This window comes from Melanerpes formicivorus, unplaced genomic scaffold (assembly GCF_026170545.1).
Source record: "Melanerpes formicivorus ecotype bairdi unplaced genomic scaffold, bMelFor1.0.p_v2 SCAF_10, whole genome shotgun sequence".
In the NCBI taxonomy this organism is placed as follows: domain Eukaryota; kingdom Metazoa; phylum Chordata; class Aves; order Piciformes; family Picidae; genus Melanerpes; species Melanerpes formicivorus.
The window spans coordinates 17,918,627-17,942,495 of NW_027142362.1; the positions used below are offsets into that span (position 1 = coordinate 17,918,627).

The following is a 23,869-nucleotide window of genomic DNA, read 5'->3' on the forward strand; positions in this document are numbered from 1 at the left end:
GAACTAAGAACTAGATGTGAAAATCCCTGATGTCACCCAACGAAAGACCACGCCTTAGGAGGAAAGAACTCAACCAGACCTTTAGAACCAGAAATACAGGAGAATTAGAGATGAACCTTGCTTTTACATTCAAAATGTGAATTCTTCACAGCAGTGTTTTCTCTGGAGGATGACATTCAGATCTGTGCACTCTCCTGTGTGTTCCCTTAAACTCATTAATGTACTCTCCCTGATCACACACTGTGTTATACAATCCTCTTACCGCATTAGAAAATACATTCTCATTTGGAGCTCCTAGTAATTAATATGCCACTGCAGAGTACCCATCTACAGTAAATGCCAGTCTTGTACACCTAAAAGCCCTCACAAGATTTATAGAACTCTCAGCATGAAACCCTGAATGTAGGACTTGAATCTCCCTCATTACAGAAAGGTCTCTATTACTGAAAGCAATTCAAATCTTAATAGCTCCATATTTACTTTCAGGTCATGTATGACAATCTGACAAATACGTTTGAACAACAACGTTTCCTCAAGAAATGGTTTGATTTCAGCTCTTAGGCAGACTTTAGAAACAGTGAAAATACTAATACTCCAAAAAGATGAATAGTGTGTTTTGTTACATAGCTGACATTGCTAATTACGTAGGAGTTTCCTTAAAGACTTACATCTTTTCCTATCAGATCTTCCTTGTTTTCTACAATGCCCCACGGTGCAATTCCTATGGCACATATTCGTCCTCTGGATTTGGAAGAATGATCTTTCAAGGCATCTCCCACGTGACGAATGACACCTATAGGTACAATTCATTTGATTCATTCTTGGCACTTTTGAGAGATCACTGAACAACAGAATTTTCTTCATTAATTCCTTTCACAGAGCTACCTGGTCTTCTGGATTGTTTTCACTACTAAACTGCCATCTCTGCTTTGTAACAGAATATGCAAAGAACCCATGTTTTTATTTTGTTCTAGTTGCATGTAAATCCTATTTATATACTTTTGAATTTAATGAAGTCTTTGGAAGTCTTACCCAGTTACACAGCTTGCCGCAGTGTAATCTGTACCATGGTCTGGAATTACATTACTCATTGTACACAATGCTAAACACTGTATGCTAAAGGCTATAACATTATCACTGGAGTCTGAGTAACCAAAACCCCAGCCCTATAGTTATCCAAGAAGTATTTTTTTCACTTAAAAATTATTCATCACTTTCCCCATAAAGACATTAGACCTGTAAAACAAAGATCAAAGACTTCTGTAAAACAAAGGCCAAAAGAAATAATTCTCTTATAGTGTTCTGAGAAATAACTTGATATATTTATTTCAGCTAAATAAAGATACTGTCATAGAAATATTATCATGAAAGTTTACATCTGATTGGTTTTTGAAGATCACACAGAATTATTATTAATATAAATCAAATTAATTATAAACCAATCAGCCCCTAAATGTAACAACAAAAGAGGAATGATGAAAACAGTTTTTCTTTAACAGGCCTTTCAAATTTTAAACATTGTATCAGACACCTGTTTCACTGACAGAATTCAGGAACAGTGTCCCAAACCTCATGATGGACTTATGTGGAGTTGCTTTACAACTCATGTTTTAGATATGATCAAAACCAGAATTGTTTCAGGTGACCAGAAGACTAGAGGAAAATGCAAAAAGGAGACATCTACATGTGAATTCAGGTTTGTGTTTCAAGATTGCTAATTTACAGTCATTCATTTAAGAAGAAATACCTTATTATGTTACAAGACTAAGCGTGTGCATGCATGGTGATGGGTGATCCCATGGATACAGTGACTTAGGGATACAGCATTTAAAGTGGAGTATCAATTATCAATCAGTAACTCTCATGAAGATCACACAGTCCAAATGTATGTCACTGTCTGGCTGCAGGAATAGGGAAGTGTCAAACATTATTGACACAGGAAAATTTTACAGGCTGGGCTGGTTAGGAGATTAACACAAATTATTACAAGGCTCCTTTTTTGTTTTACCAGCTAATGATTCATTCATACAGACTTACATCTTCTGCCTGTGATCAGTAAATGAACATCACTGAATTCATAAGTAAACTAAAAGTGCTGGTAATTGATTACCTGTGCTAACACCTCCAGTGAAAATCCAAGCTCCTGTCGTCATGGCAGCCTTTATCAGACCTTTTCCAAATACTTGCTTTAGTTTAGGTTGCATTTCAAAGTTCTGGAGGCCTCCATGGACGGAGATTAAAAGTTTGGGCAGTTCCAGTTGCCAGTCTTTCACCATGAGATTTAGCAGAGAATCTGGTTTAGTGTCATATGACACACGGATATACTGCAAAGAGCAATGTATAACATTATCACTCCATTTGCTCTGTAAATTGGCTATTCACTAAGCAAAGAATAGTGATATTAAGCCTTACATCTTGAAGAGTTTTACAGTTTTTAGGCAATACATTATTAAATTTCTGTTGCTTATGATTAGAAAAAATAGGCTGAAACCTTTCATGTTACTATTGAGAAATTATCATCCACTCCCTGAATTTCAAAAGTAACACTTACTTCACCTGCAAAACTGGCTTCAATCAAGTGATCTTCCCATCAGCCTAAGCTCTCATTACAAATCTGCAGTGTTGGAAACCACATATTTTAAATGACTGGAAAGTGGTTTGTATTGTTCCAAAAAAACTGTTTTGACTTGAGAGAGGCTGTGGACTTTCCTTCTCTGGAAGATACTCAAAACCTGCCTGGACATGTTCCTTTGCAACCCATTCTAGGGGAACCTGCTTTAGCTGTGGGGTTGGACTAGTTGGTCTCCAGAGGTCCCCTCTAAGCCTTACCATTTTGTGATTCTGTGACTGCCACAGAGAAGCAATAACCTTAATAAGAAATAGGAGGCATATGTTACCTTTTATCCCATTCATTCCTGATGTACTTATTTCTGCCTCCAAAGCAATAGTTTGCATTCTTCTCAGTGTAGTTTATTTCTGCTTGAAGAACAAACAAAGCACCACTAGCAAAACCCATCAACCTCTCCCAAAGATTTTGGACATTCATGCTGGGTTATTTGGCCCACAAATCTCATACAAACAGATGGAATCTTTGGCATTAATACACACAGCTGTCTCTTTAGCTAATATTTAATGACAGTAACTTCAATGCAACTGTTTCATCAAGACGTTGTGAGGTGCTTCCTAAGTAGGTATTATTTTTCTCTTGCCTTTTCTCTCTCACTTTTTGAGCATCTTGTACATATCCTTCTGATATAGAAAACAGATTTCCCTTGATTTCAATGGATTATGCATTGACCGAACTGGAATCTGGATGCATACCTATTAAGCTAACGTACTAGAGAATACCTTGGAGTAACCTATGCTCCTTACCATGGCCTTATTTGAATGCCCTCCTCCTTGGAATTCAAGGTTTCCATAGGCATCAGTTGGGTATGTTTGGGTGTGTTTACTGACAGACCATTTCTCTGGCTGAGCTTCCACTTGCTTTGTTTCTTCTCCATTTTTATTAGCTGTTATACTTGGAGGAGGTGGAATATGTTGGTTAATGAGCTGTCCACAGCAGCACCTGTATGTTAAAATTTGAAGCAACTTGATTACAGCATCTTCAATATTGGATAAGGATTTAAAAATACTAATTTATTAAAAAAAAAAAAAAAACCCAGAAAAAAAAGTAAATTAAAAAAGCAACAACAACAACAAAAGCCACAACAAAACAGAGTTTCAGCTGACTATGCCTTGAACAGAAACATCTAAAATCTTAGAAACATCTCTTCTAGGTCATATCTGTTTTCTTTGCATATACATGTAAGCCAGAATTACCAATCCACAGGTGCTTCTTAACAAGCAAAGATAAACAAAAATCACTTCACTTCTGCTATACACTGGAAAGCTGTTCTTGGCTAAAGGATGGGGAAGACAGAAGAATGCAGAAGAGGAGTAGTGACCATCTCTTTCTTATTCAGCTAGGACATGACATAAACTGTTACGTTATCCAAAACAAGCTGAATCACAATTTAGCTAGACCATGCCACAGCAGTAGTATCAATATTTGGACTAAGAATTCCCCAGTCCTTTTATATAGTATTGTTACTTGTAGTGTCATAATAACTACAAAGAACGGTTCCACTTGCTTCCTGGAGTGCACATTGTTGCACCCTTGCTCTCAGAATTCAGTATGAATTTATGCTCCGGTTTGCAAAGCCAGGAACTAATAACTCACTGCCTCTCCTGCTGCCTTATCATCTCTGTATGACATGTCTCATGGCTCTGCATAGACCAGAGTACAAGCACGTCTTGTGGTTTTCTTCCCGTGTCATCTCCCTTTAAGAGCAATGAGTAAGCTGGGTCTCAGTTTCACATGCCTAAATCCATGGGAAGTCCACTTTCTTCAGAATTATTTTTCTGTATTGGCCAAACCAAAAATTTCAAATGTTACCTGCTAATGTCTTTGTTGTTGGCAATTACATAGATACATTCTCTTTTTGAAAAGGTCTTCTCTATCCAAGCCTTTTGACCCTTGAAAGAGACAAAAATATAAAATGAGAAGATACATCATGAAGTATTTCTGTGTGGCAGATACAGTAATGTTGGCCTTCTATTTTCAGGCACTGTTTTTAAAAACAAGAACTGAATTCACTGAATCACTTTTAAACACCAGACACATCCACTCACGAAGCAAGTAGGTGGTGAGAATTTTCAACATCTTGGATAAAATTCAAACCTCAAATGTCTGTAAAAACCTTTATGCACAACGATGATGGTTTCAAAGTTATGTTTGTCTACCAAAAAAAATAAATGTATTGCCTTCTTCCTATTTTAGTAAACAGTAAACGGTCCCAAAATAGTACAGAAAACCAGCACAACTTGTGACATAAACAGACTAATAGCATTTACTCCAAATGATACTTCAATAATGTTCTTTGCATGCACAAAATGTTTCCTAAGGCTTGATCAACAATCTTCTCAGAATTGTTTGGGGTTTTTTTCCTGTTGTAAATCAAGTCCCAGCAAATGCCCAATATTGTTACGTGTGCTCGTACACATCGTGCGAGTTTTGTGTTCTAAAATGCAATTAACAGGAAACTGTTACAGAGGTCACATCATTTGTCTATTTCAAATTGTACATTTTAATTTGTAATTAGTTTGTGAATAATTTGTGGGAGGGTGACTATGATTTTTGTGTATTTTAAACATAGTCACTTTTCCCCCCAAATAAAGTTTCAGATTTCTATGTGTGATCTCCTTGACTGAGTGACACAAATACCCGAATGAGCCCCACCGTACAGGAAACACTCTACAAAATATTAATGGTAATAGATGCTGCACATTTAACTGGAAAATGCAAGACAGTAATATCAAAACAACTGTGGGTCCTACTCCCTATTGTTGAGTACTGCTTTACCTCATTCCTTGTAGCTTACCAAACAAGTTTCCTTTGTGATTTTGTGTCTTTCATGTAAAAACAGTTAAATAACCACTGGTTTAAGTCACAGACATAACATTCATGTTTGGAAGGAACCTTTTGCATCTTGCTATCTAAAATGAACTGTATGATACAGTCGAGTTCCCAGTGCTCTTAAAAGCTCCCTCTACACTGAAAAAGCTTACATACTCATGTTGTAATATCGATGTTTTATTCTTCTCTAGCATAGCTTCCCGGACAAGATGTAAGCAGGTGAAGACGTTTATTATGTTATACAGCAAAGTTATACAGTCTAGCAGAAGGCACATGTGTCACACCTTAATTGGTTATTTTCTACTGGCATGCGTGTAATTAAGGCATACAATAGGTCAAAATAACAAAACAATATTTTAACACATCTAACCAAATTCTGCCTCATTTCTCTCCTTCAGTTACAAGATGTTTACATTCTTTTCAGAGTCAAAGAACAAACAGACTTCTCTAATTGGAGCAAAGGCAAATCTCCATAGCCTTCCAAAGCTAGCTGAAAACAAACCTTCTCCCACATACTCACACCTAAAAGTCAGTCGCTGTAGGCACTACAGGCATTATGCTCTACTGGCTTATTTTTCTGTGCTAATGAGAGAAAGGCAAAAGCAGGCATTACAGATCAGGGAAATAAAACCTCAGCACATTTGGTCAGCCTTTGAAGTTTCACTGCTTTTGTCTATTTAATCTGCTTAACCAAAGCTTCATTATAATCCAGTGCAAATACTTGAGCAGAAACATTCACAGTCAGAAAATGGGGACTTTCCCTACTTGTTTGATATAGGTTCTGCATATTTCTCTCTCTGGATTGAAATTTATTTGGTTTCTTGTGGCAAAATATAAATACACATACTGTGTCGTTTGAGTAATTTTTAACAGCCTTGGAATGGATGAATTGTTAAAGGACTATGACAGATCAGCTACAGTTTTCAGACAAACAGCCAGTGGGTGTATTAGGCTCACAAACAGCAGCTGCCAGCAAGATTATGGCACTGAAAAAACAGTGCATATTTTCCATTCACCCCTGAGAAACTCAGAAAAAGCAAGATCTCAACTTGTTGATACTAGGGAAGTTCAAATCTGCTTATTGTTGCAAATCCTGAATGCACTAATCAGAGTCTAACTTTGAAAAAACACATTTCAGATGTTCAGAGGCATATTTGTTCTCCTTTATGAAAACTGACATGTGGAGACCTAAATTACCAGAAAACAAATATAAAACTCCCCCTCCCCCCCCAAAAAAAAAAGAGGAAAAAAAAAAGGAAAAGAAAAAACCAACCCCGAAACAAAAAAACAGACCAAACAAAAAACCCCACACCCTGCCAATTTTTGGTCTTCAGCCTAGAAATTAATATATTGGTGAGAAACAGTATTAATATTACTCCACTTTATGAGCTTTTTGTTCTCTCTAGCCTTCAAAGAAGGTATCCCCCTGCAGAAGGAATGAAAACCAGTCTTGTTGGTTTGCAAATCATGAATTAACAAAATCGAGTACCTAAACAAATAATCACCTTTCTAGTATAGGTATTAACAAACACAAGCACTATTTCTACAAAGACCAGATGTCTTTTGGCTCTCACAAACAAACACCACTATTTGCTAAGAAACATGCATATGTAGGGCTGTACACATGTAGTAACTCAGGAGAAAATTTTCCCTCACCACCACACAGAGAAAATTATTCACAATTAGTGTCTGTGAATAATTAATGTGATAATACCACCACCAAAGGAAGTGAAAGAATTTGGGGGGGATCAAAGGCGAGCAGGGATGAGTGTTGTAGTGTCACTGGGGGACATCCAAAGCACAAAGTCAGCCACATCTAAAGCAAATACAGTCATCCCCTCTCAACAGCCATGATCCCCAAAGAGATGCTCCATGCAATAGGGACCTTCCTTGCTCAGTGGTTTAGCATGCTTCACTTGATTACAGGACAGGATAGGGCTTTGGCCTTGTCTTGCAAGTAGAGCGCATTCCACTCAGGCCAGCTCTTTGGCAGCTGGGGCTCTACTAAAAGAGCACACGCTCCCCAGCTGCTGCTCTCCAGAGAGGCTTTGCCTGCACCAGGCACAGCTGGTCAGCAGACAAGTGGGCATAAAACAGCAGTGCCTGGTGCACAGAGCCATGTACAGATATCAAACAGCAGACAGAGCCTGGCACACAGATGCAATGGGGGAGCAGGCAAGGGACCAAATGAATGTATGTCATGCATAATACAGGGTTTGACAAAGCTGTTTAGGCTAAATCAATCACAGAATAACACAAAAATGGAGATGGCTGGGCAGCAGAGCTCACATCTGTGGAATAACACAAATTACTTTCACCAACTACTTTCACCAACATATTGTCAAGATGTGGATTGACTATTGTCATTTATGGAAACATTCAGATGTAAACCAGTTCACCATTTTACCAATTCCTGTAATCGTGTAGTACGCTGCAGAGGGTGGCATCACCAGGGAAGTCCAATCTCACCTGTGCTCCCCAATTATTTAATCAGAATTCCTGCCTGCATCAGGAACAGTGTGGCCAGCAGGAGCAGGGAGGTCATTCTGCCCCTGTACACTGCACTGGTTAGGCCACACCTCGAGTACTGTGTCCAGTTCTGGGCCCCTCAGTTTAGGAAGGATGTTGACTTGCTGGAACGAGTCCAGAGAAGAGCAACAAAGTTGGTGAGGGGTTTGGAACACAAGTCCTATGAGGAAAGACTGAGGGAGCTGGGGCTGCTTAGCCTGGAGAAGAGGAGACTCAGGGGTGACCTTATCACTCTCTACACCTACCTGAAGGGAGGTTGTAGACAGGCGGATGATGGTCTCTTCTCCCAGGCAGCCAGCACCAGAACAAGAGGACACAGTCTCAGGCTGCGCCAGGGGAGGTTCAGGTTGGATGTTAGGAAGAAGTTCTATACAGAAAGAGTGATTGCGCTATGGAATGGGCTGCCCGGGGAGGTGGTGGATTCGCCGTCATTGAAGGTGTTCAGGAGGAGACTTGAGGGGGTACTTGATGCCATGGGTTAGCTGTTTGGGTGGGTTGGATTGGTTGATGGGTTGGACACGATGATCTTGAAGGTCTCTTCCAACCTGGTTTGGTTTATTCTAATAAAGGTTTATTCTATTCTAATTTTGTTTAGTTTTATTTAGTCAGAATGCTCTACAGATTTAAACTAGGATATTTATGCCAGATTTGAGCAGAGATGTTTGCTTTGATGAGACAATGAAAGGAAGAAGCAACCTGGAGCTGAAACAAAATTCATACTGAGAGTGTGTGCATTCTGTGTACATGAGTCCATTCACCATGTAAACACGTCCACAGTCCACAGTTACTTGTACAACTGGTAAGAGTTTTAGCAGTCATTAGAATATGAAGTACAAACAGTATCCACGAGAAAGAGGCTCTCATACTGTTTGCTATTTTAAAACTCTTGTTCTCATCCCACTGTATTTTTCAAATGGTTTGGTTTGAACCCATGCAACCTTGTCAGAGAACCATTTGCTCTGTGATTGAAACTAACACACAACAGGCAGGATGGCACTGTCAGTAAGCAATGTTGTTATTTCAAATTGAGGCCAGAGATCACTCCTGCTGATGATGTGGAAACCAGCAAGCAGTGCTACATTGCACAGAGAGCTGTAATGAGCTTTCATGCCTTCATTACACTTTGTATTCCTGGCCTGCTGGTGAGACACACAGCAAACATCCGCTACAACAAGAGGAATAATTTTCTCTCCACATTAATTAACTTAGGGACACAGTCTACAAAAGGAAGTAACAAGCTCTCTTTTCAAACATAGCACAATTCTGCTGTGTGCCTTAGAGGTACACAGCTCTTTCCCAGAAGGCTCAGAAATGTGAAAACCAGCTATGCCCTCGACACCACAGTAGACCTGACTTTGCTCTGCCATGACTGGACATACCCATCTCCACGTATTAGTTCAGTGTGTTGGATGTGCTCAGACACCCTACTGAGAAGCACAGCTGCTTGCATACAGTTCAACATTAATGTCACTATACAGCCAATGCAACTGAAATGAAACAACTCAGAGCATACTACAGGACAGCTTGGCTCAGTGCTTGTCTGCAGAGTACATGCCTTGTGTAGCTGTGCAACAGACTTTTTTTTTAATGGAACTGACCAGGTTACACACCACACCTACCACATTTTAAGGTAGTAGAAGCCATTCCTGCAACAGCTCAGCCCTGTAACAAATGTTAGGGAAAAGATTTTCTAAGAAATGTGAACAATAATGTATAATCTCAATTTGTTATCCAGCCCAGTTGTATTATTTGTCAAACCCTCCTCATGCCTTTAGCCCTTTTGTTCTAGGTGCTAGGGAGATGAGGAACACAAATATATACCTGTACCCCTTCCTGAGATCTGTTTTGGATTTTTTCCAAAACAAATCCCTTCAGTCTGCAGACACTCCATATGGCTAGTTTTACTCCACGGTCTTAAAAAGTGGCAGAGTTTTAACAAGCACAAACCAAGATGCTAGGATGGGAAGTGCTGGGTAGTGGAATCATCCCTGCCAACAAGGGACCAAATATAGTAGAGTGGATGAACAGAGAGAGAAAGCAAGCAGTCTCTAATATGATGCTAGCCAAAGTAGCCTGGTGATTACTAGTTTCTTCTGTAAGATCATTTTTTAATGATTTTTACTTGAAGATATAAGATGACCCTGTTATCTTGCTCTGGCAAGGCTCAGGAGTGATTTTGGTACTGCTACTGCTACAACTACTTGTCCTGTCTAACATAAAGACTCTTGGCTAGACACAGTTTTAAAAGCAGCAAGGACACTTCTAGATGTGTGGGTATTTCTCTTAACTATGACAATTTAATCTAGGCTATTCTGACCTGAAATAGAAAAACGCTATTATCATGAAACCACATGTGATTCAACACCATTAGCAGCAGATCTTTCTTGGTGAAATTCATCAATACTTATGAAATCACAAAAAACATAACAAGGTACTTCCCTCATTACAAAACTAAGCCTATGAAGACCTCTAATTAAAACTACTGATGTGCTTGAGTCCCCTGGTTATTTGTAGTTTAGAAAACTGTGTCAATAGATTAGTTAATTCTGCGTACAAAGAAAGACCAAACTGCACTTAGTGATGCAGATACCAACACCACTGCACTGGCCCCTGAGAGAGATCTGGCTCATGCAAATTCCTATTATTACAAATTATGATTATTAGAGTAGAAATTATGAAAGTGCTGTTTGGAACAAAAGGTAAAAAATATAAACACTTCTTTGATGAAAGATGTAAGAAGTTACTAGTTCAGCAGTAACTTCTATAAAACTTCTGATAAGCCAGTTAAACAGGGTGATTTTTCATACATGCTGTAAGAGTCAAGTTTGAGACTTTATGACAACTTCTATTTAAGAAATAGGACAAAGTATGAATGAAAAACATTTTAAGAAAATGCCTATGTGTTTTCTGACATTACTTACCTATAAGTGTTTGTTCTAAATGTACAGCTCTAATTAGGACTACTTGAAGTAGAGAGCGCACTGAACAGGTAGGCTTGAAGAATTTAATACGCTGACATTTTCAGAATGTGGGGAAAGCAAGCCACTCTTGAGGGTGGACTACTAGGCATGTTAATAGAACAGACTTCTAAATTCCCACAGAGTAAAATTTCTATGTTGACAATATAATACAATACAATAAATGCATATTCCAGAAGTCTGTAAAACCTAGAGATGCTTAACAAGTATGTATTTTGCAAATAAATAGAATGCACTATTTAGCCTTAAGAAATTAACATTAGTTTGTAGGAAGTACAGTTTTCCTGTAAGCAAAATTCTCCTTGTAGAATTCTATTAAATAGTTTGAGCTGTTGAAACTTTGCAGCTTGGTGTGGCTAATTTTACACTCAGTAAAGCAATTCTTTTCCAGGCACTAGCTAATATGTAAGCTTTAACAAAACACACCATAATCAGCCTCATTTTATACCCCACTGCTTTCTGTCATTTCCAAAGAAACAAGAAAGACTTTCCAGATAATTTAATGGGCTGCAGGCTTTGCACAAAATTATTTAATACAATCTTTTAGAAATCATTATGGAAGCATTGGAACACAAGGGTTGAAGTATATCCCCGAGACCCACATACCTGTCTTTAAAATGTTGTGTTGTATAAACCTGACAGTTGCCAACATTCATTGAGAACTTTCTCACAACTTGAGTACTTCAGGACTGAAATAATTACACAGCATGAGGGTAATGGGAGATCTCAAATGAATTTTTAGATAAAGCAATTTTCAGAAAAAATGTTTAATCTTTTTTTTCAATCCTAGCATATCTAAAACCCTTGATGCTATGAGTGAAAAGAATTAATAGGTACCATAGAACCAGACAAACTGTATCTCCAGCAACATTCCTGGACTTTTTTTCATGGTGTGCAACACATTTTTCTCTAGAGAGAATACAACTAGCTTCAACAGATCGTAACACAAGTCAGCAAACACAACACAGGAAATACTTGGCCTGTACTGACAAATATTAGGTACAACCCCCATTTGGCTTTAAAACATCAACTGCAGCCTACCATTTGAATTAAAATGATAGTGGTGAAAAATCATATTATGGAGGTGTCAATTCACTAGTTTCAATCCATCATCAAAAATGGGAAAGGAAAAAACTCTCCAAACTTGCAGAGTTAAAGGAGACTTGAACCGGCTAGATGCTGTATTCAAAGTTTTCTCTGGCTCAATAAGGGAATACAAGGATAGATGCTCTTGGAGCTACTCTTACCCTGAGATGTCCCTCCTCAAGATCCAAACCACACTACAGCAGGAGGGATAGGAATGACAGATGAGTGGACAGGAACATCATTCTTTCGAGCTGTCATTTGAAGAGCTGGAGGGTAACAAGAGCCAAAACTGAGCTTCTTTGGCTCCTCAATCACTTGCAAGATTGGTACGTGGATACTCAGAGATCTCTGTATCTTGGTGAGGGAGTTCGCACAGAGACTTCGCACCTCAGAGCCCAGTACACTTTACAGCAGAAACCCATTCCTTCAAATGACAACAGCAGCTCTGTTGATACAAATGTGATGAGGCTGCAGATGCTTGTTATCGGTCTTGTACTGGGAAAGCCCCTTTATTGGCAACACTGACTGGAGTAAGGAAAACCACCATAAATTATGCCCTTTTCTAAGACCTCCATAACACCTGACCTACTGTCAGATCTTGATAAACTCAACTGGAAACAAACACACTGAGAAAGAGGCTTGCCTGTATCGCTTGTTGCCAAAAGTGAACTCCAGAAAGTATTAACGGCAAATTTTGAAAACTGGAGACAATCCCAAAACAAAGCAAAGTCCCAACCTACAAATAAAAAAATCCTCCAGAACTCCACCCCCATTTGCTGCAGAAGTAGCTCTAAACTACCATTCAAAATGCTGAAATATATGTTTTTACCTAACCTCTCTTTACCAGCACATCTATAACTTATTAAAATGTTCTAATTCCGAAGGGTTTCAAGACAACATTTTTAAACTTGCAATGAGTACTTCAGGTTTCATGTCTTTTCAAAATGAGTAAGCAGTGTAGAAGTTATTCTGATCAGAACACTGTCTGTTCAACTGAATTATCTTTCGCCAACCAATCTTCTGTCACCAGACAGCGACTCAGCGCAAATTTCACTTACGCACGTCAATGCTAGAAAAGGTAGCAAAGCAGATGACCACAAGGAAAGAAACAAAAAAATCATTTAAAAGCATGTCCTACCTGCTTGTCACTGGAAATGTTTCAGAGTTTGGAGAGATGAATTACAGCTAGAATAAATAAACTGCATTTAACTCTGAGCTTCTGTCCCATCTTTCTGCTTATTGTTCAGGTTTCTCATTCATCTTACTGTTAGAACTTCCAGTCTCTCTGAAGTTCATGAGAATTCCCAAGGACATGAGTTTCCACCACTTTAAGAAGAGAATCTCATATGATAAGCATGTGAGCAGCTTCTTTGTTCAAACCAATCTCATGACTCCCTTTGAAGGTAATCCTTTAGAAGTCTCATGACCCATCTCCCTGCCCAGAGGGTATTTTCATCTCATGGTGGAACAAGGCACAACAAATCTACTTTGATAGTGCCCAAATCTCCAATTTGTTAAACCTCCTTTCCTCTCTTCAAACAGTGGATGTACTTGCTGTGAAAACGCCGGCGCTGCAGAAAGGCTAAATCAGGAGCTGAAACTTTTAATTTGAAATATCCCCTCCCTTCTGCTAAAATATCAACGTTATTTGCATAATTGAGACAATTGGATATAATAGTCCTTTCAGGGGTCCTCATTAGATGTACAGCTCTACATTCTTTGAAAGGAAGAAAAAAAGGAGGTCATACAGCATTAATTATATCTAATCCTTTTTAGAACAATTTGAAGTTGGGCAAAATGCTGCACTAAAACAGTTGAAGTCATAAATAAGCCATTCATTTTGTAACTTTACATATCACATGCATTTTCAAACCCTGTTGCTTTTGTCAACTTAATTCCATTGCTGAAAAGGGCTTCTTTTGCATCTTCTCATACTTTCAAACTACCTATAGCAAAGGACACGGTGTGTTGCAAGAAGTTATTTTTTCTGGCCTAACTTTGAAGTATCTACCTCATCTTTCTGTGCCAGGTATTAACATAATAGGTAACATAATAGGATGACATCTAGAATAACAGTTAGGGACCATATTACCAGTTTAGCAAGGCAGTCTAACTCCCCGCTGCTGCACTGCACTGTGCAGACAAACAGTCTGTGAGATTCTAAACTTGTTTTACTGTTGCTGTACGTGATCTCCAATGAAATTTAACATATTTGTGACTGGCAATGAAATATGTCACAGATGTCATTTTGACTTCTGTCCTGCCCTAAAAGCATGCAGCTCAAAAAGCTTTGTTTTAGAACCAGGCTCTGCTTTTCCTAATGAGACAAAGTTCCTGCTGACTGCATGAGAAACAGCAACGGGGTATCAAAGCATTACACATGCCTCTGGAAAACTACAATGCCAAATAAATTTTGGACTTCGGTTCTGTTTGAGAAAAAGATACATTTTGAAGAAAGCAAATACCAGTAAGACAGCATGAAGTCAAAGAAAGTAGGCAACTGAGTCTGTCAGGGGCATAGCCCTCCATTCATAATGATAAGACAGAGCATTCCTTCATTTAGGGATTTTTTAAGTTGAGCCTTTCATTCAAAGTTCACTAAATTTAGCAAGAGACTTTCTATCAATGTATTTAATGGAGGTTGAGACAGAGCATATTACAGGTATATTCCACAGCTGCATAATTTTCTTCTGTGCTTTCAAAATCGTGCTGGTAGCTCTGACCTCTGAAAACATACCAAGCTAAAGTTCCAGTTGTTGCAGAAGCTGTCTATTATCTTGCTCAAGCAAGGGGATTGTTTCAAAGCCACTACCCACCCGTCATGAAAGCTGAGCATAGAAATGGAGGACATACAATAAAGTCAACAAATATTTCTTTTTCCAATGAAAATCAGATTTCAGACACAGTGGCCTTTATGGAAGCCTTTTCTATCTGTGATGTGTGTACTCTGTCAGCTGGACAAAACGCAAGACATACTATCAAAAATATGTAAGGCAGAAAATCTGTTTTGAAGAGAGTGATTTGGGCACTTTCCTCTGAAAGTGGAACTCAGACATTTTTTGAGGTATGTTTCTTTGGCTCTATAGCAACAGAAGTTAACAAGGAATTAATTCCTTTTTCCTCATGAATGAGTTGTCCTTGGCTAGCCATTTTGCAAGAACATGGGTACAGTACCTGCATTTAGAAGCCAGGCCGCATTTTCAGAATAGTGGGAACATCATGCCTGTGCATTTTGTTCTTCAATTTGTTAGCTCAAACTGCAGTGACTGAGAAAGTACAGTGTTTTTTATGATCAAACACAAGTTTTGCTGCCTCTTCCCATAGTGGAAATCTGAGAGACATGCAAACCTGCCAGCATAGCCTTTCTACAGCACTGTTAACTGCTCTGGCACCTCAGTTTAAGTAATGATAATGATGAAAGGTAATCAAGCCATGTGCACCTACCCAAAAGGAAAAAAAATCTTGCTGTTTAAGTGTCCAATTTAAGGTGACTGAGATCAAAGCTTCCTCCTACAAGCAACAAGAACATTTTCCTCATTTGCTACTGCAAATAAAGAGCAAGTTTCGAAAACACGTATTTCAGACTGGGTGTTTTAAGCAAAGCCTAAGCCCATCAGGATGCCTACACTGTAATGAGAACATTCTGAGCAATTATTCAGAGAACAGAATATATTATTCCATATATATAAAAACATAATAATAATATATAATAGTTATATAATACAATAGGAAATTATTAGCATGTTCTGTGGGTGGGGAACAGCCATGTAAAAGAAAAGGGACTTATACAGAGTAGTTGCAAAATAAATCTCAACCAAGTTGGCTAAAAAACTAATAAATATGCACTTCTGCTGCTTCTGCTCTCAAGGGCAAAAAGCATACCTTTTGCTTTCTAAAATGCCTATGAGAAAATCCTGCATGGTAAGAGGAAGAAATCACTGCCATTTAATTCCAAATGTATAATTCTGTCAAGTTCAGCCAAAGTGCTCATTCAAAGTTCAAAGGAATAACACACATGAGTGAAAAAAAATTTACATTCTCAGGGAAAAAGCCACTACACAAAAGATAATTTTCATGGATGCCTGCACTCATACTATGGGAAGGCTAACAGCACTTGGAGTTTATTTTGTGACACGGCTTGATATAAATGCACTGTGAAGGAAAGGGATAAAGATATGCATCTCTCTGCTGCCCTCACTGTGACTGTCTCAGAAAAAAATTCCCTTGGTTTCCAATGGTAGTCAGCACCCACATGCTTACAGGGACTAAGCTGGAATGAAGAACTGATGACCTTGATATTATCAATTCACATATAACATAGAGGCATTAGTCCATGCCAAAAAAAAAGAGCTTTATTTACATCCTTCACTGTCAACACATGCCATTATTACTCCCACTGCCACAATACACTCATGTCACTGATAGAAAACAACTTACTTGTCTTCAAAACGTAACAAGTGGCTGTGGTTTTACTACAACTGCTGCAAACAACTGCTGCAAACAACTGCAAAAACTACCTGAGGGGTGGTTGTGGCCAGGAAGGGGTTGGCCTCTTCTCCCAGGCAACCAGCACCAGAACAAGGGGACACAGTCTCAAGCTGCGCCAGGGGAGGTTTAGACTCGAGGTGAGGAGGAAGTTCTTCACCGAGTCATTCGTCATTGGAACGGGTTGCCCAGGGAGGTGGTTGAGTCACCATCCCTGGAGGCGTTCAAGGGGAGATTGGACGTGGCACTTGGTGCCATGGTCTAGTCATGGGGTCTGTGTTGATAGGTTGGACTCGATGATCCTTGAGGTCCTTTCCAACCTAAGTTATACTGTGATACTGTGAAATCTAATATCTGGGTAATGAGTTATATTTATGTATGAATAATTGAAAACTCAGTAATCTTGACAGTTTTTCCAAGTGGTAAGTTTCAGCTGGCATATTTGATAGCTTACTTACTGAATGCAGCTAACAGCATTTTCTTAATAAAAACAATAGAATACACCACATTCTTCTCAGACATGATGCATTTTCTTGTCTTGCCCAAATGTATCTCTGTTGATGAAAGACACACAACATAAAATGTCTTTATTGATACCTACCAGTCTTGAAACTACTCTCCTAACAAAAGCTAATTAATTCACCTAGTACAAAGGAAACATTTTTCCCCCCTTGTCTTCTTCTGCACTGTTTATGTAGCATTCTGTAAGAACTAACGAGTAATGCTATATAGAGACTAGTGCATTCATATATCTAAAGTAAAATTTATGGTTAGCAAATGTGGAAGGTGAACTTTGAAAATATGAAATTGTAGTGGAAAAAGATGCAATATTTGATATTTTTTTTCTGCAAAGCTACACATTGTACATGAGCGGGAACCCAGCTGACAACATGCAGAATGCCTAGGGAATATATTGTCATCTTCCTCACAGACATTGTTAGGACCAAATCCAAATTTGAAATATCCCAGTAATCCATAAATGCAGATGTCATAAAGGAGTGAACAATGACTACACTGTGCCATAACCGCTGAATAAAGAGGTGGAGGGGCAACCACAAAACCCAGCATCCAAATCCCCTTGGGACTCGACTTTCAACATTTGAGTTGAAACAATGCTACTCATAAGCCATAACTGAGACAAACTAACCTGCAGCTCAAAGAATCCTGTCTTTTCTTTTATAGGTGAATTAAATCTCAAACCAATAACTAGGATTTCACAGACTGCAACACTACTGAACTACCAAAACTTTAATACAAATGTCACAGATATGGATGTCAGAATAGATAAGAATTGACAAGACAGCTATATGCCTGTGAGTTAAAAATAGGCTGAGACTGACTCAGGACTGGATAAAGATGAAAGGTTGGATTGTTCATGACAAGTCTGTTCACATGAAAATGGAATAGGGTTATTTATCCATAACCATCCTAGAAATACTGGTTTGTAGCAGCAAAATCCATGACTTTCACTGCAATGCTCTGACCAGCCACAAAGAACTCATGAAGCAGTAGCACATGTGAAAAGATGAAAGCAATGCTTGAACTACAGGTCTCTTATTTATTAAAAAATCTGATTATTTTAAAAAGTGCATGCTCCAACAGATTTTGGTCCAACACATATTACCAGATGCCACTGTCAAATCTGCAACTGAATGGACTACTGGAAAAACACAAAGACAAAAGATTAGAAAAGTATCTTGGGTTATGATCACTGTGCAAGATGGGGTGGGTGAAGTAGATTAAAAATGTCTCTGGCACTGGTTATTCTCCTTTTTGCTTAGAGGCAGCGGTTACCACTTGGTCCAAATATATGCTACCTGCACACAAACAAAAGGCTTACATGAAATGATCTGGTAAGCTCAAATAAAGCACTGAAGTCAGTGAGAAAACATGCAAGGTGAAACAACAATCTCGGCAAAAGCAACCATAATTTTTGCTCAGGAATGACACCTGAGGCTTTTCCACTTCTGAGCCCAAAGTCTCAATGCAACACAGAACATGCTGGTGAGGGAGCTCTGATACCAAGAAGGTAGGGCTGGCACATACCTTACTGCATTGTGGGCTAAACTGGAGCACTGACTATAGCCTCTAGAGCTCAAATGAAACCTGACTTCATGAAAGCCAAAAAGCAACTCTAAAGAAGAAATCATTTTATATGAAATTATCAGGCTAGGCAGTGACTGGCTGGAGGATAGCCCTGAGGAGAGAGACTTGGGGGTGCTGGTGGACAAAAAGCTCAACATGAGCTCTCAGTGTGCACTTGCAGCCCGCAAAGCCAATCAGATCCTGGGCTGCATCAGGAGAAGTGTGGCTAGCAGGTCGAGGGAGGTGATCCTCCCCCTCTACTCAGCTCTGGTGAGACCCCACCTGGAGTACTGTGTCCAGTTCTGGAGCCCCTATTACAAGAGGGATGTGGAGGTGCTGGAACGTGTCCAGAGAAGGGCCACGAGGATGATCAGAGGGCTGGAGCACCTCTCCTATGAGGACAGACTGAAGGAGTTGGGGCTGTTCAGTCTGCAGAAGAGAAGGCTCCGAGGTGACCTAATTGTCGCCTTCCAGTATCTGAAGGGGGCCTACAGGAAGGCAGGGGAAGGACTTCTCAGGATATCAGGTAGTGATAGGACTAGGGGGAATGGAATGAAGCTGGAGGTGGGGAGATTCAGGCTGGATGTGAGGAGGAGGTTCTTCACCATGAGAGTGGTGAAACCCTGGAATGGGTTGTCCAGGGAGGTGGTCGAGGCCCCGTCCCTGGGGGTGTTTAAGAGCAGGCTGGATGAGGCTCTGTCCAGCCTGATCTAGTGTGGGGTGTCCCTGCCCATGGCAGGGGGGTTGGAACTAGATGATCCTTGTGGTCCCTTCCAACCCTGAATGAAACTATGAAACTATGAAACTATCATAAATCCTCTTAATATCAGTGAAGAATTACCCAGGCATTCTGGGTGCTGAACAGCTAATACAATGATTCAAAAAGCCTTAATGTACAACAAATTAACAGTGTAACTCATGAACTGAGGTGGTGAGAAATAGCTTAGTTACCAAACCGGTTTCTGTAAAGCAAGCTACATTTACTGAAGTGTGACAATCTCTGCACTATATGGCTTTGGATGTGCAGTAGAATTATCTGCCTGGTTTGAAGTATGGGCTATCATCCACATAAAAATTATTAGGACCTTAAGTAGGATCAGATGAAACCACACAGTGCCCTCCACTCATTCCCTCCTAAATTCCCAGTCTGTAACTCATGGAAAAGAGCAAGTTCCTGTAAAATACATATATTGTTTCTTGTGCAGGGAATGGAGTGCTTTTAGGTGGTTGTGACTGCAAAATAAGTGTGATGGTTTCTTTCAACTTGGGTATATTATCACCACAATTCTATTTTGGACAACATACATGTATAATTAAAACAGTTGCCTTGTTTACTGCCCAGGTTAATCTCTCAACTCATCTCCAGCATTCCTTTAGAGTTTTGTCAGGTGGTTAGAATTTGAAAGAGTAGCTTTAATGCAGAACAGAGGAAAATCGACACAGGTTTATTTTTAATCTAGTGCTAATGTAAGAAAGGCTGTTCCATCCTGTGAGAAGTGGGAAGCAAGTTATTTTTGGCAAGATTTCAACCACTGATAAGAGTTTCTGTAGTTCAGTCAACTGCCACAAGTATTACTCCTGCCTCATAGAAATGCTTTTAAACTTCACAACTTCACATAGCAACTGTGGCAATTCCATACTTTCACAGTTCTACCTCCCTCCCTCCTCTTTGTGTTTGAAAAGGCTTTGTACAAGGAAAAAAAAATGCAGCAGCAATGAACTCTGTGCTCTGTTTAAGCACAACTGACATTAAAGATGAGCTGTAACAAAAAATAATGCTGATCACTCAGAGCAGCGGCATACCAATACTACCTATGCCAGGGGACTGAGCACTCTGACCTGGACTGCTCACATCAAGGTTTTAACACAAAGGCAGTTGTTTAACTCTTGATTCTGTCAATGCTTCTCTTTATATAGCCCCCCTGATTCCCACAAAATCATGTCATACACAGAAACCTGTTCAGAGTTGATGGGACAGTTCAGAAGCTTACATCTATAACTGTCAAAGTATGCACAAGATCAAGAGTTTTACAAGGGCATAAACCAGTATCTTCTACAATGGAGAGTATTTTGTGCTTCATTAGCAGTGTTTGAAAAGTTTAATGCACAAAGATGGAATGACCCTCTTAATGTAAAGAGCTGTTTTACCTGCTCATAAAATTCTGTGAAGTAAGTATTACCCCCAAGCCAAACAGTTGGTAGATGTTCTGAAGTCATGCAACATCTGAAGAGAAATCTACTGTCACAAAAGCAAATCCTGCTGATCAATGCATGGGTTAAGATAAATTAAAACCACAGTAAGTTGCTGAAACAGTATGAGGGACTGCAGCTTTCCCTTTGCCAAGTGCATTATGTTCCCCTCCTGTAATTAAAACACAAATGCCAGCAAGCAGCAAATTCTCATTAGAGAGACTCTGAAGTTAGTAATTCTTCTAAGAATTACTGGGGCAGGGGGAACCCCTAAATCTTACTTAGTTTCAGTAATCTTCAGCAATGCTCTTCCTGGTGTATTTAGTTTTATTTTTGCATACAAATATTTTCTCTGCTAACAAGTGTGGTAGTGGCTGAACAAAAGCAATTGCTTCTGAATAAATACTCAATTTCATTATATGCCACAGAATATATGTGCACAGCTCACCCTTTAAACTTGCATTTCCAACCTTCTCCTCAGACTAGCACTTAAAGAAACACATGGAATACAATACCATTATTTCATCCTGAAAAGTCAGAGTTTGCAAGGCTGTAGAAAAATTTATATAGATGACCTTCTACCTTTCTCTCCAATATATTATCAAGTTTTCTTTGATAGAGGAAAGCGTATTTCAAATATGACAGCCTCAAGTTTTATGTCTAGGAAGACTGTGGTAACAATGATTCTGCACACCATCAACATGTTCTGAAATTTAAAATCAGTTTAAAAGTAGTAAACAGAGTCCCTAATGAAACACTGTTACAGGCATTCTTTAAGACGACTTGACCATATGTTTGTGCCTATTTCCATTCTGATTCTCATAATTTAGTTTGAGGAGGTTATAGGAACACAGATTCCCTACAACAACACTGGTTACCCTGCTGGATCTAATGTGAGAATCTGAACACTGAAGATGTGAAAGCACAAAATACCATAGACCTGAGCTTCTAATCATGCATGGCTGCTGTGACTGACGGCTTGACAAGGCAGAGACAGATTTTTGTCTCTTTGTAAAGCACAAAGTGTAACCACAGACCTCATATCTATGAATTAAAGTACATGTGCAATATATTATAAACACCTTTTAAAAACATTTTATAAACATTCCTGAAATCTGGGACATAATCTCTTCTGCAAGACCTGGTCTGTCATAATCCTGCTGGAATGCACAGTGTCTATCAATCTTCTTAGCTTGCCTTCTGAGAGTAAGTTTTCTCATGTTTTATCAAAGCTATACCACAACAAGCTACACTTGCAGAACTGCAGTGGCATGGTTGTTCAAGTTATTTGGAGTATGTTTCTTTCAGATAACTATATTCTTTGGCTGGAATCCACGAGAACTTCTCTTAGGTTGCTTTTCTGCTTGCTTTCCCTTGCATTTGGGAGCTTGTGGGTGCACTCTGGACCTTATACTTGCAAGTTTTCATGAATGTAGCTATATTAACTGTCATGCTATTTGTTCACTGAGGGAAGGTTTGTAGCTCTCCTGTTAGCGGTCAGTCTTTCCTTTTTCTAATGGAAAAGGGTGGGGGAGGGAGGAGAAGGAGAAAAAGGCTAACATTGATCTAAACTTTCTGTTACTTGAGCCTGTTTGAAATGTTCTTCCCTAGGCATGACACTGACTCTCACTCAGAGTAAAAGCAAACATAAATGGTTTGCACACTGACTTTAGTCTGGAGAAGGCTGAGGGGAGACCATAATTACTGCTTTCTACAACTACCGACAACTACACTAGATTGTAGTGAGGTGGTGTGGGTCTCTTCTCTCAAGTAACTAGTGATAGGAGAAGAAGAAATGGCCTCAAGCTGTACCAGAGGAGGTTTAGACTGGATACTAGGAAATGTTTCTTTACTGAAAGAACGGTCAGGCATGAGAACAAAATGCCCAAGGAAGTGGTGGAGTCACCAGCCCTGAAGGTGTTCAAAGAACATGTAGACTTGCCACTCTGGGACCCGGTTTAGTGGTCAGGATAGTGTTGGGTTGACGGTTGGACCTGATGATCTTAGAGGTCTTTTCCAACCATTGTAATTCTATGATAGAGGCTGCAGTCTCATCTTGATTCCTCTTCTATATCCAAACTATCATAGTTCTGAAATATCATGAAATGATGCACCCATTTTCTTCTTGAATGGGTTCCTGAACAGGTCCAGAAGAATACTGGATCTTATGAAGGGACATCCAGCTACACTGAGGAGTTAATACAGCCAAGTCTAGAGCATGTAGTATCAGCAGCTCTATGGTCAAGTAGAAACTACACTTTCCTTAGCAGTATTAGTTGCAATAACTGAAGGTTTTATGTCAGTATTTGCCTTGACACAGAAGACACTCAGAGACAAATATTAAAAAGCAGAAAGCAAACCCCTGTCTTAAGGATATTGTAATAATTAACCAACACATACTTCCCTTATCACATAATCTTATCTGCTCTGCAGTCCCTTGCCTACTGGTTGAATTAATTAAGGTACTGATCAAGCATTATTCATTGCACAGATTAGTTAGATTCTTGTGTTGTGTATATCTGTCTTTACCACATTTATCACTTTGCTTTAAATTCTGCTAGGGGCTTCTGTATAAATTATGTAGGTATACCTAATTATGCTAAAAGAGAAAAAAAAAACAAACCAAAGGAAAATAAACCTTTTCAGGGAGCCACAGAAAGCATCAGTGTGCTTATTTTATTGAGTTTGCAGGCTGGAAGTTCCTGTGTAGGATTAGGTAAGATGATTTGCGCCTCTTAGCTGCAAAGCTCAGGCTAAGCTGGACCCTCTCAGGACACGTTCTCAGCGCTGTTCCACTTTGCTGAATGTGCAGTTCCATGAAACTGATTACTGTAGAATTACAGCTCGCTGGCACAGAGCACTAGCATCAGATTTTACATTTTCCCTTCAGCAGTCATTCAAGAAGGGAAAGAAAACAGCATTCTAAACAATTGTGGAGGAAACAGACACGTGTTATTTAAAATACTGCTATCAATCTAACTTTTATCATAATGCCATTTTAGACCTATCAGTGAACAAACCTGTGCACAACAGCCTGGGTTCATTTTGTAAGGGAAAA

The 23,869-nt window shown here is 39.3% G+C and overlaps 1 protein-coding gene across 12 annotated transcripts in view; it reads right to left on the reverse strand.

Moving 5' to 3' along the window:
• TRPM1 (transient receptor potential cation channel subfamily M member 1) overlaps positions 1 to 23,869 on the reverse strand; it is a 100,828-nt gene that overhangs the window by 36,972 nt on the left and 39,987 nt on the right. For 11 of the 12 annotated variants that reach the window (XM_068143995.1, XM_068143997.1, XM_068143996.1 and 8 more), the window contains 4 exons: positions 4,439 to 4,518; positions 3,373 to 3,568; positions 2,111 to 2,324; positions 669 to 793 (listed from right to left, as the gene is read on the reverse strand). In XM_068143995.1, the coding sequence (XP_068000096.1) occupies positions 669 to 793; positions 2,111 to 2,324; positions 3,373 to 3,568; positions 4,439 to 4,518 (615 nt within the window). Of the gene's footprint in view, positions 1 to 668; positions 794 to 2,110; positions 2,325 to 2,897; positions 2,978 to 3,372; positions 3,569 to 4,438; positions 4,519 to 23,869 lie in introns of those variants that run through there. The other variant, XM_068143998.1, reaches the window with a different exon arrangement.